A 17,688-nucleotide genomic window follows, 5' to 3' on the forward strand; every position below is an offset into this window, starting at 1 on the left:
TGCAAAAGAAGACTGTAAAATGGGATCACAATCAGAACATTCCTTCGCTGACGGAATCAATTTCTATTGTGATTAAATATTCGCTGACAAAAAAAAGCTCAAAATGCTACTAGACGGAGCAACGGTGAGGAAATCTTTTAATTATTGTATGGAGAAGAGCTGGACCAAATTCTTGAAGGCGAAATGCATATCTTATGGTTGTGGCTGGTTGTTGCGGGCAAGAAAGTATGAAACCTCGAACAGATTTTACATATACAAGTATGTTTGGTTGCACAAGTGCGGTGTTGAACACTCCACCCTCAGGCATAAGAAAATCTCATCTGAATTGATTGCTTCACTATGCCCAAATCATTTTCGAGATGGTAAGGGTTCAAGCATAAGAGAAATTCAAAGGATTGTGTTTAAGGAGATGCATTACAACACAAGCTATTAGATGTGTTGGAAAAGAAGTGTAATTGTGAAGAACATCATTCGCGGGACACCGGAGCATGGATATGCTTGCTTGATGGCTTTTTCCCACACGGTGGAGTTATTGAATCCCGAGTCTTCTTACTCTATCATGGTAAACCGGATGGATGGATCATTTGTTTACTACTTTTTAGCATTCGGAGCTTACATACGGGGATATGCCGATATGAGAAAGGTAATTACCGTCGCTGGCACACATTTGTATGGCAAGTACGGGAGTGTGTTGTTGAGTGCCATTGCATAGGACACTGAAAATAATAATTTACAAATTGCCTTTTATGTTGTGGATAAAGAGAATGATGCTTCTTGGACCTTTTTCTTTGAGAAGTTGAAGTCTATAGTAGAAGATGAACCCGATCTATGTGTCATCTCCGATAGGCACATTAGAATTACCAATGTCTTCTCCCGTGTTTACAGTTGTGCACATCATGGACTTTGCATGAGGCACCTCGCTAAAAATCTTCGTGTAAATCAACACTGTGGAGAAAATCTTTATTTATTCTACTCCACGGAAAAGGCTTATTCTGTTGATGAGTTTAGCGAGCATTTTGTGAAATTGAAGAATAATTTCCCCAAGCCAGCATATGTCCTTGAAAATGTGCTTGGTTTTGAGAAATAGAGTAGAGCACACTTCCTGGGCAATAGGTACGATATGATGATCACAAACATCGCCGAGTTGCTCAAGTTGGTGTTGAAGGATGAACAGGAGTACCCCGTATCGTACATATTCAATTCAATTTCTAGAAAATTTGGTGAAAAGTTTAGGGAGCGACATGCCTTTGTCAACGGTACAAACAACAAATTTGTCCCTTATGTGGAAAAGATCCTAAGGGATAATAAGAGTGCAAGCGATTCCTTGTATGTGACTAATGCAAATAGGGGTCTTGATCAATTCACGGTGTTCAGTGATGGTGTTACTGCCAAGGTCAATCTCTTAGAGAGGAGTTGTACTTGTCGGGAATTTAACTTGGTAAAAATACTGTGTGAACATGCGATGGCTGCTTTGCGAGCAAAATATAGCGATGGTAAAGGTTATGGTAACTTCATCTACGAGTACGCTTCACTAATTTATAAAGTTGAAAATTACCCCATCGCATACTCGGAAGCTATTAATGTTGTCCTTTCAAAGGTCGAATGGACTGTGCCATAGGAATTGCAAGAACATCCCCCTACGATCCTAAACTCAGAAGAAAGAAATTCAAACGCATTAAGGGCGTCAGTGAGACATTCAAGTTCAAAAGGAGGAATATGTGTTCAATATGCAAGAAATTCGGGCACAAAAGAACCACATGTAGCATGACCAACAAATCTTAGATAATTTTTTTTCTTCAGTTGTAAAGCTACTGTTTTGGGGGATAAATATGCATTTCTGTAGAATTTAACATTCAATTGTAATCAACTTAAAGCTTTTTCTACGGTAGACAACATAATTCTATGATATATCTTTTACACGGTCTATTAAATATTATGTATTGATTATATGATTACTCATCAAACATGCTATGTGGGTCTTTTTACCACCATATCTATTTAATCGATGCATTGAATCATTGTTTCATGTTCCTAATTAATTAAAAGTTTCAAACACGACTATTCTAAAAAAACCGCTGGTATATGCAAGCCAAACGTTTTCTATTCCCACGAGTCAACTAGCCATTGGTTGGGAATATGAAAGGACTCCTTCTATAGGTCTATAAGTACAGTGCTTATTTCTATGTAAGCATTCAGGTCTTCCTAAACCCAAAACATCAGAAACCCTTATCTTCTTCAGCAAAATTGAAATCATGCCTGGTCGTTGAATTACCCTACACCCAATCAGATGAGTTCCCCCTCGTCACTATGATCTGCTGCTATTACGAAATGATTTTGACAAGCTTTTCCACAGCCTGGGCGAAGATCGAGTGTACTTGGAGCATGAGCTCCAACTTATTGCTCGTTTTCTTTGGGAAATTTTGGAACAGCTTGGAATGGACGGCAACGACTACATCATCTTCCCACTATCCCTCTAATTTAGTTTAGATTTTTTATGAATGATTATGTTTTTAAGTCTTTTTGCATTTTCGTTGCTGAAGAAGCTTTCTTAGTAGGATTTTGTTAGAAGAAACTTCTTCTATCTTGCCTTTTTTACTGAAAATGAATGTAATGCAACAAACAAGTTGAATATAAGTATTTCAGTTTCAAAACTATGTTTTCTCTTTTTTTGTGATTGTTTTTTTTTGTGTTGGTTATTCTTCTGTACAGGCAACTTTTCAAATATTTATTCCTTGTTCAATGAACAATACTATAGATTGACGATTAAATTCAGGAAGAGTAAATAAATTATATATAGTCTATCATTGATCTTATACTCCGTCAGTCCTCGACTGAACATAGTAGTCGATCGTAGACTATGTGAATCAATGGGTCATCAGTAGCTTGTAGGTTGAAAGAAAAATAGTTAAATTAAAAATGATTTAAACAGATAATAACATATTTTGGGGCTGGTGGAACAAAATAATTAAATTAAAAATAATTTAAACAGAGAATAACATGTTTTAGGGCTAGTGGAAGAAAATAATTAAATTAAAAATAATTTAAACAGATAATAACATGTTTTGGGGCTGGTGGAAGAAAATAATTAAATTAAAAAAGATTTAAATAGATAATCACATGTTTTGGGGCTGGTGAAAGAAAATAATTAAATTTAAAATGATTTAAACACATAATAACATGTTTTGGGACTGATGGAAGAAAATAATTAAATTAAAAATAATTTAAATAGATAATCTTGAACTGTTGGTGATACTTAATAGACTGCCGTCGATGTTGACCCATGTCAAATTCATGTAAAAAGTATACTTGTGCTTTGAGGGTCCATCGATTCATTTGGTCTACCATAGACTTACACCGTTAGGAGTGCATCGATTGATCTCCTGATTATGCGTAGACCACGGTGATCTATGTACACTGCTATAGACCATCACTTGGATGTTGTTAAAAAATAAATAAATAAATTAAAAATAAATGTAGTGGTTTTCTACATATATGAAGGAGTGTAAACAAGTCACATAATCATATTAAAGCTTATACAAATTAGGGGTGGTGAATTAAGGAGTGTGTGGATGGGTAATAGTTGAACAAACAATGTCCTAAGAATAATGTTTGTCAAAGCACAAGTATTTTTTGAGGATGATGATTGTATTTGATGACTGGACATTTCACATACTCCTTCAATCACCACCCCAAACTCAAAAGAGTATGTGGAATGGATAGTGGTTGAACAATCATCATCCTCAATACATACTTGTGCTTTGACAAACATTACTCTTAGCATATTGTTTGTTTAACCACTATCCATCCACACACTCCTTAATTCACCACCCCTAATTTGTATAAGCTCTAATATGATTATGTGACTTGTTTACACTCATTCATATGTGTAAAAACCCACACTATATTTATTTTTAATTTATTTATGGTTAAATACATATACAGGTCCTGAATTTTTTGACTTTTTCCGTATTAACACCTCAATTAGGTCATGTACCTATTAAACCCTTTTATTATTCATAAATCGTGTCAATTAAGCACAATTGCTTACATGGAGTGACATGTGTAATACACTCTCCTAATGGAGAGTGAGAAGTCATAATTAATCAAAAAAATTAACCATAAAAAAACACAACCAATCAAAAAAAGACACATAAAAGGAATTAAAAAAAACACATAAAAGGAATTAAAAAAAAGCTATCATCTTCTTCTCCATTGTATCCTTGCCAAGCTTCCGTCATCTTCCTCTTCCATAAATCTTAAACATAGCATTTTATTTCTTCAAATTAAATCTGAAATTAATGATATATTTTGTATATAATAAAATTCAATCAATGATTTTTTCCTCCCACGCCTTTTCTTCTTCCGATTGCGAACAATCCATCTTCAATTACCCAAATTCAAATACCCAAAATACACTAATTCTATTCAATTCTAACACTTGCTCTCTGAATTTCAGAGTAATAAAATCGATTTAGGAGATTTTTTTTGTGTATATGTATATATAGTGAGGAAATGGAAATGGAAAATCGACGGAATTGAAGTGGGGAAATGGAATAACAAAATGTTTCTAGCTTTTACTGCTACAATTTTACTAATACTTCAAAATTCATTATTTTTTCATTTGAAATTGCTGTTAGGTATTATTGTTTTGGAGAAGAAATGAAGGAGAAGGTTGAAAGAAGTGCTTCAATGGTAGAAAAAAAGAAATTTTTTTTAGAGATAAGTGAAGAAGAAGATACTTTATTTTTATTTTTTTTACTTTTCTATGCTCAAAGATGGAAAAAGAGGTATTTAGAAGGGAAGAAGCGGGGTGGGGTGGGGGTGGGGGGGAGATTGCTACAGTGAGGGTGGGTGTATTAATGGTTTTTTTAAATTTAGATTTAATTATATTAAAAAATTATTTTATGATTATTTTAAGTTAAAATGTCACGTCTTGTTATTTAGTTTGCCACATCATTAGCGTATGTATTACACACATTCTACATTTTTTGTCACATCGATAGATTGTGCTTAATTGATACGTTTTGTGAATGATAAAAGGGTTCAATAGGTACATGACCTAATTGAGATGTCAATACGAAAAAAGTTAAAAAGTTCAGGGGCCTGTATATGTATTCTTCGTTTATTTATTCATTTTTAAACAACATCCAAGTGATTGTCTATAGCAGTGTACATAGATCTCCATGGTCTACAAATACTTAGGAGATCAATCGATGCACTCCTAACGGTGTAAGTCTACGGTCGACCAAGCGAATCGATGGACTCTCAAAGCACAAGTATATTTTTTACTGTATTTTTTTAAACATGTTATTGAGGATCCATCGATTATGAGTGTCTACAGTAGACTTTAGTATCTCGTTGATGACTGACATAGGTCATGATCTACGACAGTCTATTAAGTGTCACCAACAATTTAAAAAATACAATTACTGTTCCAACGGTAACAAACGGCTAGTTTTGTACTCCTTCAGTGTTAACACTTTTTTTACTTCATATATAATGTCTTCCATCCCTCATTATTTTATTTCACCCACTTTATTTTTATTTTAAAATTCTACAATGTCTCAAGCATCCCAAACATCCAATTCTAAAAAGACTCTAATTTTTCATTGTGGAAATGCGGCTGTCTTGAGGACGTCATGCGTGGACTCAAATACAGGTTGTAAATTTTATAATTGTGCAATTGCGAAGGTGGGTCGTGTATGTCTTTTTTATAAAGTTAAGTAAATCGTTATGTAATTATTATTTTTTTCCAGGATAATGGTGCATGCTCATTTTTTAAATGGATTGATGAGGTATCACCTCCAAGCAGTCCATCAACATTGAGATCGGGACTCGAGACATTAAATTTTTATGGCTTGGAAAAATTTAATCTACTACAAAGGCTCTGAGAATATGAAGAAAATAGAAATTTTCTCATGACTTTGTTCAAAGAAGCAGAAGAGTAGAGGGATCACTTGAAAGTATTGTTAAATGACACCCAAATAGCGAGGGATCAATTAAAATAAAAATTGGTTTTGATCTAAGAAAGGGAGATGACCTAAAAATGATGTTATGTGCTATAATGCTAGTATTCGTTTTTTGAAAAAGTGAAACATGGATGTAGTGATATTGAATAAATAAAAATACTTCTATTTTTCTATAATGTTAATACTGTATTTCATAGAATCATAGTTGATCAAACAACACATCAACTTAAAATCGAGTAGCATGGTAATGATAGACTATAAAAACAGTATACGATAGATTAAATATGCATTCTATGATGTCAACTATACACATTGCCAATTATGACAACACAATGTATATTCAAATTCCATGCAACAATACAGTTTGATAAAAGCAGATTAAGTGTAGAATCATAACAAATTTCACAAAATAAAAGAATGTTTGTCATGTCCTACCAACAGATCCTTAACTTTCATATTTGTCAAATAAAAAAAATATTTGTCATATCCTAACAACTGATCACTCAACACATTAACAATATTAGCATTCAAATGTCTTTTTCCCCATTTTCCTCATCAACACAAATGTTACTGTTGATTTCATCAACGATATCCATGACCACATCTTTTTGGTCTGCTTCTTTTTCATCTTTCTATTCTCCTTCTTCTTTGTCTGCTGCTTCTTCCTTTCCATCTTCAGCTTCATCTCTTTTTTTTCAACATCTGTAGCTGCTTCTTCTTTCTCACCTTGTTCTTTTTTTTCCTTAGCTTCTTCTTTTCGTTCACCTACAACAGTTGCTTCTTCCTCAGCTTTCTTTTCTTCCTCAACTTCTTTTTTATCTTCACCTGCAACAACTGCTTCTTCCTCAGCTTCCTTTTCTTCCTCAGTTTCTTCTTTTTCTTCACCTGTTGCTTCTTTATTAGCTTTTTCCTTGTCAGTTTCTTCTTCTTCTTCTTCTTCTTCATCAACTTCTTTTTTTTCCTTCCCTTCTTCTTCACCTACTGCTGCTACTTTTTTAGATTTTTCTTTTTCTTCTACAGCTGCTTCTTTTCTAGTTTCTTCTGGGCTCTTATCTTCTTCAATTCCTTCTTCTTCTTCTTGTTCATCTTTCTTTTTCCTCTTCTTCCACAACAGTGTCCAACTCATCCATTTTGATTTTTTTTATCCTTCTTCATTTCTTTCTGATTTTTGGAGGTCCACATGCACTGTGTCATCATATTATAAAGTATTACTAATATTTAAAGCTAAAAATTCATTAACTACATCAATTGTTAAATGAAGTTACCTCGCTCATGTTGTCGCTCATTCTTTTCCTTTTTCTTCAGTCTTTTCTCTTTGATATAGGCAGCAATATCCAACACTACTTCCTTGAGCATAGCAACACACTTATGAAGATCCCCATCGACAGAGGTGCCTTCTACATCTTTGGAGGTGCTTGGAGAAACATCATCACTAACGCGTACTCCAATAGAATTACTATCCAAATCCCCATCATCATCACTGTCCTCATTTGAAGTAAGGATATTCACCCCTTGTAAATCTTTATTCAAGCCATCGAGGACGTTATTTTTCACCTCATCCGTATATGACTTAAACATAACCATGTAATCCATTTTCATCTCACGAATAGTAGAGATGATGTACGGGGTGCACGTTCTACAAATAATCATTTAACAATTACATAACATTCGATACAACAGTAGTATTATTGCAACTTAAAAAATAAGTTCATACCTCGGTAACTTTTTCTTTATACTTGAATGGTTCGCCGTCGATTATCTTATCACTTTGTGTAGTGTGCCATCTGAGGATGTGGGGAACAGAAAAGGGCTCATCCATTGATTTTCCAGTAATTTTTTTAAGATGAGGAAAGGCCTCATAGATCTAAATCTGTAAGCAATACAGTAGTGAAAAAATAACTCAAAGTCTATGACAGAGTATAAATAAAACACAAATCTATGATAATACCACTAAAGGGTTGATGGTAGATACCATGAATACCCAGAAAAATCTGAATAAAGCATAGGATGCCTACTGCTTCTCATCAAATACTTCCCTCTTCTTCTTCTTCTTCTTCTTCTTCAGGTCATGCTTCTTCTTCAGATAGTCCATAGTCAGTTGAAATGTCTCTTTCCCCCATGGATAACTGTTAATGAAACTCAAAAAATCAACCATTTGAATCAGTTTTGTGTCAACAACCTTCATTGAATCTTTTTCAAGCAACATGCTGTGCAGGAACCACAATAAACAACACTTAAACTTCATCTCCTCATTCAGCTTATTCCCTCAGATCAAGTGTAACAAGTTGGCCGCCATAATTTTTTTTATTTTTGTCACCTTAAAGCAATGTCACACCCCCCTTTTAACCAAAAGATTCGATTTTAAGCTTCAAAATGGTTTAAATTATTAAGAGACAAAAACTAAAATTTATTTCAAAAAGGATTGTTACGTTTAAATTCAGAGTCGCCACTTGACATAAATCGGGTGTGCCAAGTCACCTTTGAAAATCCTTTTTCAATAGAATTTTTTTGACTCTTTAAAACTGGTTTGCGAATAGAGATTCTGATTAAGAAATTCTGTTGATCGAGAGGAAGTTGTTAGGAACCCCTCGATCTCGTGGTTCGACCACTATCGCTCCATAGAGTATATCAGTTAGCATGACACTATAGAATACATAAACCAAACAAAACACACAAACCAAGCAAATAAACAAATCAAACAAAATTCAAAACCAAAATGATGTACAGTCCGAATTATACAATCCCAAAATAGAAAAATGCAAAAATATAAATCCTATTCTAAACTAATCCTAGACTATGCTCTACCCTACGCCTCGAGCCTTTATCACGAACGTCCTCCAGGTACAAGATACTTTGGGGCATTTTTCAGCTAAATGAATACATTTTTTAGTGTGAGAAAACCAACCCATTCAACAAAATTTCAAACATTCAACAAAACCACGAGTCCTAAACTTTGCCTACCCAACCTATATTTGCCTATCAATTGTTGGCCTAAACATGGTACTATCGGGTGCAAATTAATAGCAAACAACCAATTAATCAAACTACTTGCATTATTATTTAAAATTATCAACATACACCTTTATCAATTTTCAATTCCCGTCCCACTTATTCACAATTGAGTTTAATTCAAACAATCAATATCAACCACCATCCATAATCCAAACGTAACCAAATCACATGAAACAACGTTCACACGTCATGAATTTACCAAACAAAGTATCAAATAATGAAGATTAATTAAGAATGAGATAAAGAATGAACCTCAATTTTATTTCAAATGATATACGAGAATGGAACCGCAACCAACACCTCGGACAAAATACTCACTGACTTCCAAATGCAATTGAACCAATCCAAAAACCAAGGTAGACTAACCCAGAACCTCCAATTATCTCAAAAAAGAAATTCAAAATGAACCTTAGCTATTTTCATCGCCTTTTGAGTATTAATCTGTAATGGTTTTTGTCGGCAGGAATGGGTTTTGATAGATTTTGGTCATTAATAGAGAGGTGATGGAGAGAATGGGTTTTGATGGTGGTTTGGCCGGCTGGTTTCAATATTTCCCAATGGGTTTGGTCGAAGTGTATGAGGTTTTCATTTTTGAATTGCTGGAGCTCCGATGAACTCGGGTCACCGAAAAGGGCCTCTGTTCATTGTTTCTCTCCCTCACTCAATCTCTGTTTTCTCTTTTTTTAACTCTCAATTCTTCTCTTTTCCCCTTTTTCCTCTACTGGTTGTTCATTGTGTGCATTCGTGAGTATCATGTGTGAGTGTGTGTGTTTTGCGTTTGTGAGGTGTGAGTGAATTCTGTGTATGGAATTATGTCTATATCTATAGAATTGTGAATCTGAGTATTATTAGTGGGTTTGAGTATATCAGCTTCTATGTGTGTATGGCATCACTATGTGCATGTTGTTGAAGGAGAAATGAAAAAAAAATAAAAAATAAAGGTTATCTATTGAAGGAGATAATTATGTGTATGTATATTGCTATGAGAATTCCTAGTGGGGTCTTTCTAGAAGGGTGAGGATGGATTACTCTCCTTTTTATTCTATTATGTTATGGGATAAATGGGAGAAAATGTGAGTTTGTGGGTGGGTGGGGACCACGTGGGTAGGGTAGGGGGTATGAGGGTATGGGGGCAGGGTAGTGGTTGTTATTTTTGTTAGGGTGAGGTGTCCCAAGTTATTAAGTGTTCGTTGGTTTTTTTGTTGTGTGTAAATTATCATATGGGTGAAGGTCTACGGTAAAGTGAGGATAAATGGGTAATAAACACACTATCAAGAGGGACAAAATTACGTGTCTACATCATTCCCCTCTTTGGATGTAAACACAAAGTGTTTTCATGCAAAAAAGTAGACAATGAGACACAATTTTGACCCGACTACTATTTAAAGGAAAAAAATAGAAGGAAGAAGGACAACCAAGTTGGAAAGTCGAGTGATGTTCCGTCGAGGTTTCGGTTCGCGGCTCTTTCATTACATCAAAAATGAAAATTACAAGTTAATAAGATAAAGGAAATTACAAAAGTCCTATCTATTTAGCTTCCCTTGGCTCTTGCTTGCTGTTTCACCACCCTATTCTCTAGGCGGGCTCCTGACTTGCAATTTCCTTACTCTATTCTCCGGCGAGCTCCCGACTTGCAATTTCATCACCTTGTTGCTTGACTTTTAATTTCTTTGCGCTGTTCTCCAGGCAGGTTCCTGACTTGCTATTTCATCAATCTGTTGACTTTCAATTTCTTCACCTTGTTGCTTGAATTTTAATATTTTCACTTTGTTGATTGACTTTTCATTTCTTCGCCCTGTTCTTCAGGCGGGCTCCTGAAATCACATCAAAACTAGAAGGAAAATTATTCCAAACAAAGATTATTATAAAGAGAGATTCCATTTTTCAGAAAAGTAAAGTTCCAAACAACAAGAATTAAATTTTTTGCCCCAGTTTATCATCAGAGGACTTTTGTGAAAGTTACATCATAACTACTTGAAAAACCCGAACAAAGAAATGCATTTTCTATGGGTTAATTGGAATGATTTAACTAGAAAGTGAATTTTCTTGGAGTCAAAGGGAATGACTTGACTAGAAAGTACATTTTCTAGGAATCAAGGGGAATAAATCGACTAGGAAGTACATCTTCAACGAATCAGGGGGACTAACTCGACTAGGAAGTACATCTTCTAGGAATCAAGGGAAATGACTCGACTAGGAAGTACATCTTCTAAGAATGAAGGAAACTGACTCGACCAGGAAGTACATCTTTTAGGAATCAAGGGGACTGACTCGACTAGGAAGTACATCTTCTAGGAATCAAGTGGACTAACTTGACCAGGAAGTACATTTTCTAGGAATCAAGGAGAATGACTCGACCAAGAAATACATCTTCTAGGAATCAAAGGGACTGACTCAACTAGGAAGTTCATCTTCTAGGAATCAAGGGACTGACTTGGCCGGAAGGTACATCTTCTAGAAGTCAATGGGGAATGACTCGATCAGAAGGTACATTTTCTAAGAGTCAAAGGGGAATAACTCGACCGGAAGGTACATATTCTAAGAGTCAAGGGGAATGACTCGATCGGAAGGTACATCTTCTAGGAGTCAAGGGGAATGGATCGATCGGAAGGTAAGTCTTCTATGAGTATAGGGTAATAACTTGACCAAAAGGTACATCTTCTAAGAGTCAAAGGGGAATGACTCGATCGAAAGGTACATCTTCTAAGAGTCAAGGGGAATGGCTCGATTGGAAGGTACGTCTTCTAGGAGTCAAGGGGAATGACTCGATCAAAAGGTAAATCTTCTAAAAGTTTATGGGGATGACTCAATCAAAAGGTACGTCTTCTAGGAGTAAAGGGAAATGACTCAACTAGAAGGTACATCTTATAAGAGTCTAGGGGAATGAGAAGTATATCACCTAGAAATTGAAAATTGAAATACTTGAATAAGGAAATGTTTCTCTGAGAGATATAGAATGATAAACTTTTACCATGATTTGATTCTCAAACCTGTGTAAAAAAATTGCTTCCTGTATTTGTAGAAATGAGGCGTTGCAGCCCTTGATATTTATGCTCTGAAGTCCTTGATTTGAAGGTAACATGTTTTCCGTTTCATCAAAGAAAACTTGTGAGTTTTAAAACATGGTGGATGGTTTATGGCTTTAGCTTTTGTGATAATCGCTCTTGCCCCCGTCATATTTAACCTTGCTTTCAACCATTAGCATATGCCATTGGCTTTTTGCATCATTGACGCAAACTCAGATTATTAAGAGTGACTCTGATACAAACACAATATATCTGCTTTGCGGTGCTCCTCAGATGAACCCTTTAAACCTTGGTATTTTCATGAGTTCCCAGACTTGTCTGTTGACAAAACTTTCTGCATGCCTTATTTTGGCTCACAATCATGTCTCTTTTATGTCCTGGCCTTTTGTCTTGCTTTGTGCAATTGAAGAAGTTGGTAGCCAGTTTTGAAATCTTTTCTCACTTGTTTTGATATAAACTTGACTCAAAGACATGAGAAAAATGAAAACAATTTTTTATTTGGATAACTGACTCAAGAAAATAAAAATAAAACTATAGAGAAGAAAGAAAAGACAGTGGATGTCCCCGTTGAAAAAGATAAAACAAAATTTATCTGAAAGTGACAGTCAACTCTAATGATTATGCCATGCATTTTGGATTGAGCTGCCTGATCTTTCCATCCAAACTTTCTACCAATCGTTGTTGAGTTAATGACCTTAAAATTAAGTTGCTTTCATAGGTCAATTGCACTTACAAACCTCATTCGGTTAGTGATGCCTAGAAGGGTTTTTTCCCAACAATTCTCTCTCATTTTCTTTCTCTCAGCTCATCATTGTCCTATGGTGTTCGTGAGGGTTTTCACCAATGAGACTCTTATTTTAATTTCTCTCAACTCAGAATCATCTTACGGTGCCTGTGAGGGTTTTCACCAATAAGACTCATTTTTATTTCACTCAACTTACCATAGCCTTATGATGCCCGTGAGGGTTTTCACCAATAAGACTCTCTCATTTTGGTTTCTCTCGACTTACCATCGTCTTACGGTGCCCATGAGAATTTTCATGAATAAGACTCTCTCATTTTAATTTCTCTCCTAATTCTCTATCCTGAGGAAGACCAGTAGTTCCCAAAATAAATCATCATACACTTTGCATGCTTAGCCTTATTATTCTCAAAGATTGATCTGAAGTTCTTTCTTTGGTTGTAACTTGACCTTTGGATAAGGTTAGAAGGAAGGATGGCATGAGACTCAAACGACACTTGAAGTGGGGTAAAACTTACAACTTTTGAAATTGACTCAAACAATGAGGATTAACTCATGCCCTAATTTTTTTGACTGGCAATTCTAAATTATATATTTGGTTGGACCGAGCCTCGAGTAGGGCAGCCTACGTGTCTTACCCTCGAGAGAGGAGAATTAGGTCACATGTAGTTCCGACAACTCGTTCTTCTTCTTAACTCTGATTTCTTTTTTTTTTTTTCTCTTTTTTTATTGACTCTTTTTCTCTTTGGGACCTTTTCTGCATCTATTTTTCTTGACACTCTTTTTTTTCTTTCTTTTTGACATATTTTTTCTGACTCTATTCTTTTGCTTAACAGTTTTGTTTTGAACTTTGTTGACTCTTATCTTGATTCCAAAAGAGGGGTATGAAAGAAAATAAAGCTAAGGCTCAAATAGGGTAAACAAAGGATGACACAATATTAGGCTAGCAAAATGAAATGCCTTTGTCATATCAATCCTTCAAAATGCAAGTACACATCATGCAATATGAAGTGAAAGATGAAGATCATTTGTGACACTTTAAAAGCACTAACTTTAACTGAGCATTGAATGACTCATGATTTTGTGGAGTTGATTTTCTTTTTGTTCCTTTTGATATATGATCACGCATCCACTATTTGACCTAATTGAGATATGTATTTCAATTATTGGCCAAGTTATTTTTGTGATTCTAAAAAATAATTGTCTTAATTTTCAAAGAAGGCTACGACTTGGTCACCCAATGTCTCCGCACTTTACCTATTTTTTCAGATGTTTTTTTCTAACTTTAGCCCTCTGATTCAAAGTTCATGCTTAAACTGGATTTTAAGATCTAGCTGAAAATTCCACCAGCATGTCATATGACTAGAGATAACATAAAATGTACTATTTAAAGAAAACAAACAAACAACACATATTTAAAACACAAAAGGAAAAGGGACACCCCATTTAGTTGAAATGAAAGATAGAAGGGTTTGGACATAAACGAAAAAGGGACAAAACAAGATAGATCTCGAACTACAACCCTGAAATAATTTGAATAACCAAAAAAAAAACTACCAGACCCCTTCCTAGTAAGGAGAGGGGTGACTTCTCAATTGCTCAGCCTGACATCTTAGCCACTGGTTTGCATATCAGCATGACTAGATCTTCCACCACTGTAAGACATATTCCCTTCAACAAATAAGTTTTGGATCTCCATGCTAAACTCATTGCTTCCCACATATTTTGCAGTATCACGTGCTGGTGAAGAACTCTGTGGGACGATTAACGTGCCAATGTTTTGCACCATAATTAATTTTTCTTGAATCATCTTCTTTATTTCTCTTTTTAAAATACAACAATCTTCAGTACTGTGACCTTGCATATTAGAATGATAAGCACATCATTACATTAGGATCAAAATTTTTTGAATGTAGATTGGGAGTATACCCAGGGATAAGAGTAATCATGCCCCATTGTCTCAATGTCTGGAATAAACTGGTATAGGACTCCCCAATTGGCATGAAATTATCCTTTGCCATCCTCCTCATTGCAAACTCTGGCCTCGGATAAAACTTGGATTTAGAGGTTCCTTGGTAAATTATGGGGGTTGAGGACGATGTTGAGGGACAGGTGCATGCCATTATGGATAAGAAGGCAGATGAGTATACCATTGTGCATTATTTCAAGGATACGGAGGAACTGGAATGAAATATCTTAGATTTTCCAAAGAGAAACCTTATTGCAGGTGAGCATGTGGATTTGACGTGTAAGCTCGAGATTGAGACTGACAATATTGCTGAGTTGGACCTCTCGAGCTCTGCTTTGCCCCTGGAACGACAATAGGTATGTTTTCCTTTTTCTTCCTTTCAGTCCCCCTCAACTGATGACAATATCATCCCAAGTATTTTAAAAAATCCTCGTACCCATCATGTTCCTTAAATTATGATACCTCAAAGTTAGGAGGGAGATTAACACTTGAAGATATGCCCCAGTCTTTATATGAAACATCTTCATAATTCGCAAGTCTCAAAGAATTTTTTATAACCTTTTTTGCTCTCTTTATTTTCCTAACCATTTTCTCATGCTCTTTAGCAGACGAGGAAAGCACAATCGTTGGGTTGATATCCAAAGTGGAGTCCTCAGTAGAAGGTTGAGCAACAAAAGCACAAACGGTATATGGTGCTATAAATATGGTAGATACGCTGAAGAGCTAGAGAATGAGTGATGGAAGCGTTGGGATGCTTTTGGCTTGGAGTGAATTTTGAGGCATATTGTGGTGCATCAACAACAGTAGAAAAATGATTTTATAATTGTGATGGAAAACTCAAGGTATTTGTGGGATCAATGGTGGGGAATGGAGGAGGAGGCAGCCTACTGACCCAAGCTCGATACATTTCCATCATTTGTTACTTTAATCTCACAATCTTTTGCTTTAAATTCTCATTTTCCTGACTCTTTGTTTGGTTCATGATGTCACTCTCTATATCCTTGCAGGACATAATTAACCCTTCTTTGAAATTGGTATGTTGTGGAGGACCATCCAAAATATCACAAATAAACCATCTTAAACTAACTGAACAAGAGATAATAAATGTGTTAGAGTTCAACATTTCTTCAAAATCTTTTTCCTCATTTTGTTTTGTAAAGATCACCGAACCCAAGAAAGGCGCCTATGTATCTCATTCCCGAGAGAGGAGAATCAGGTGTGCGTAGTAAATGAAGTTTTGGCACAACATGGCCGATCAAACTCTTTTTTTTTCTTTTTTTTTCTTTTTCTTTTTTTTGAAACTCTGAGTAGAAAAGAAAATAACAAATTGTCAAAAGATTTAATGAAAATATTTTTGAATTTTTCAACTTATTCCTATATAAAATGAAACCTATGATTACCAAAGAAAAATCTTTTTGGGTTTTCTATTTTGAATTTCATACGAAAATGAAACTTGAAACTACTAAAGAAAAATCTTTTTGTAGTTTTCTTTTGAATATGTCTATGACATCTACTCTAAATGAAGAGTGAAAAAATAAAAAATCTTTTTGGACTTTTTAAATAAGATCACCGAATCCTAGAAGGGATGCCTACGTATCTCACTCCCGAAAGAGGAGAATCAGGCGTGTGTAGTTCGTCCAAATTGGACATTTGAGGATTAAATAACAAACTAAAACCTAACTTGAGAGACATGACCAAAGACAGACGATGAACGTCAATAAAATCTTTTTTGAGTTTTCAATTTGACACGTCACATAAAAATGACACCAACCACTATGAAAGAAAAATCTTTTTGATATTTTCGTTATATGAAATGTACAAAACTTCTGCCATTTTTTTATGCATTTTTTTCTTTTATAAAAAGATCCTATTGAAAAAAATCTGTTTTAAAATTTTGAATTATGAATGCTTGATAAAGAGAACAAAAGAAAAATCTTTTTGATATTTTTGTTTTGACAAATGACTGCAAAAGGTAAAAAAATCTTTTTAAATTTTTGAGTTGTGAGAAACAAAAGTCATAAAAACTCTAAAGACTATGAAACTCTTTTTTTTTTTCGAACTTTTTCTTGCCTCCACACTTTCTTTAAATTCTAGCACATGCTTCTCCCAAATCAGTTCGTCAAATGACCCTGTTATCCTCAAAGATTCAAAAATTAGCATGCAAGGATGGTTCAGGGGTGAGTCTCCTACAAAGGACCAAGTGAGTCCCGCTAGGTCTCAATATGATGCAGATAAGCATGACCTAAAAACTGACATATGCTGGGGTTCACTAACAAGGCTGTTCGGGGGAGAATATGGTCGATAGTGGCTGCGAAAGCTTTCCATCTACTCCATACACCCAATGGCTCCCCCTCTTAAAATAAGGGCGACTCAACTAGAGGTCATGTACACACGTGTACTACGGACTTATTGCAGAAGAAATTGACTCGGGGTATGCAAATTATGACAGCTATAAAGCGGTAACACATAAAAGAAAAACTATAAACACGTAGCACGAGGGCAATCACCAATGATAAAAAATACAAACGATAACACAAACAACGTCTATACACCATAATGTCAAACTAAGCCAATACAACTAAAAAATAAGCTCGCCAGCAGAGTCGCCAGAGCTATCACACCCCTTTTTAACCAAAGATTCAATTTTAAGTTTCAAAAGGGTTTAAATTATTAAGCGATAAAAGATGAAATTTGTTTCGAAAAGGATTGTTACGTTTAAATTCAGAGTCACCACTTGACATAAATCGGGTGTGCCAAGTCACCTTTGAAAATCCTTTTTCAAAATAATTTTTTTGACTCTTTAAAACTAATTTGAGAACAGAGATTCCGGCTAAGGAATTCTATTTATCGAAAGGAAGGTTTTAGGCACCCCTCGATCCTGTGGTTTGACCACGGTCGCTCCGTAGAGTATATCAACTAGCATGACACTATAGAATACATAAACCAAACAAAACACACAAACCAAGCAAA

The 17,688-nt window shown here is 35.1% G+C and overlaps 2 protein-coding genes and 1 pseudogene across 2 annotated transcripts; 2 read left to right on the forward strand and 1 right to left on the reverse strand.

Annotated features, from left to right (window-relative positions):
• The first annotated feature begins 1,120 nt into the window (after positions 1–1,120).
• Positions 1,121–1,618, forward strand: LOC124898036. Its single transcript, XM_047411651.1, has 2 exons — positions 1,121–1,188; positions 1,234–1,618. The coding sequence occupies exons 1-2, from the start codon at positions 1,121–1,123 to the stop codon at positions 1,616–1,618; spliced, it is 453 nt and encodes a 150-aa protein (XP_047267607.1).
• A 2,706-nt stretch (positions 1,619–4,324) lies between these two features.
• LOC107855058 (cilia- and flagella-associated protein 251-like) lies at positions 4,325–7,562 on the reverse strand. The gene is made up of 3 exons (XM_047411652.1): positions 7,314–7,562; positions 6,541–6,879; positions 4,325–4,381 (listed from the first exon to the last, which is right to left on the reverse strand). The coding sequence occupies exons 1-3, from the start codon at positions 7,560–7,562 to the stop codon at positions 4,325–4,327; spliced, it is 645 nt and encodes a 214-aa protein (XP_047267608.1).
• A 4,138-nt stretch (positions 7,563–11,700) lies between these two features.
• LOC107855059 overlaps positions 11,701–17,688 on the forward strand; it is a 40,582-nt pseudogene continuing 34,594 nt past the window's right edge.

Source organism: Capsicum annuum, chromosome 4 (assembly GCF_002878395.1).
Source record: "Capsicum annuum cultivar UCD-10X-F1 chromosome 4, UCD10Xv1.1, whole genome shotgun sequence".
Taxonomy (NCBI): Eukaryota; Viridiplantae; Streptophyta; class Magnoliopsida; order Solanales; family Solanaceae; genus Capsicum; species Capsicum annuum.

Bases quoted from the DNA above. Each gene is read 5' to 3' on its own strand.
- LOC124898036 (XM_047411651.1), top strand. From the start codon at position 1,121: ATGATGATCACAAACATCGCCGAGTTGCTCAAGTTGGTGTTGAAGGAT. The intron at 1,189-1,233 runs GTACATATTCAA...TGAAAAGTTTAG, and splicing joins GAACAGGAGTACCCCGTATC to GGAGCGACATGCCTTTGTCA.
- LOC107855058 (XM_047411652.1), bottom strand. From the start codon at position 7,562: ATGGATTACATGGTTATGTTTAAGTCATATACGGATGAGGTGAAAAAT. The intron at 6,880-7,313 runs GTAGTGTTGGAT...GAAACTGACAAG, and splicing joins GTGTTGCTATGCTCAAGGAA to GAAAAAGCTAATAAAGAAGC. The intron at 4,382-6,540 runs GTAACATTTGTG...GGGTAATTGAAG, and splicing joins TATCGTTGATGAAATCAACA to ATGGATTGTTCGCAATCGGA.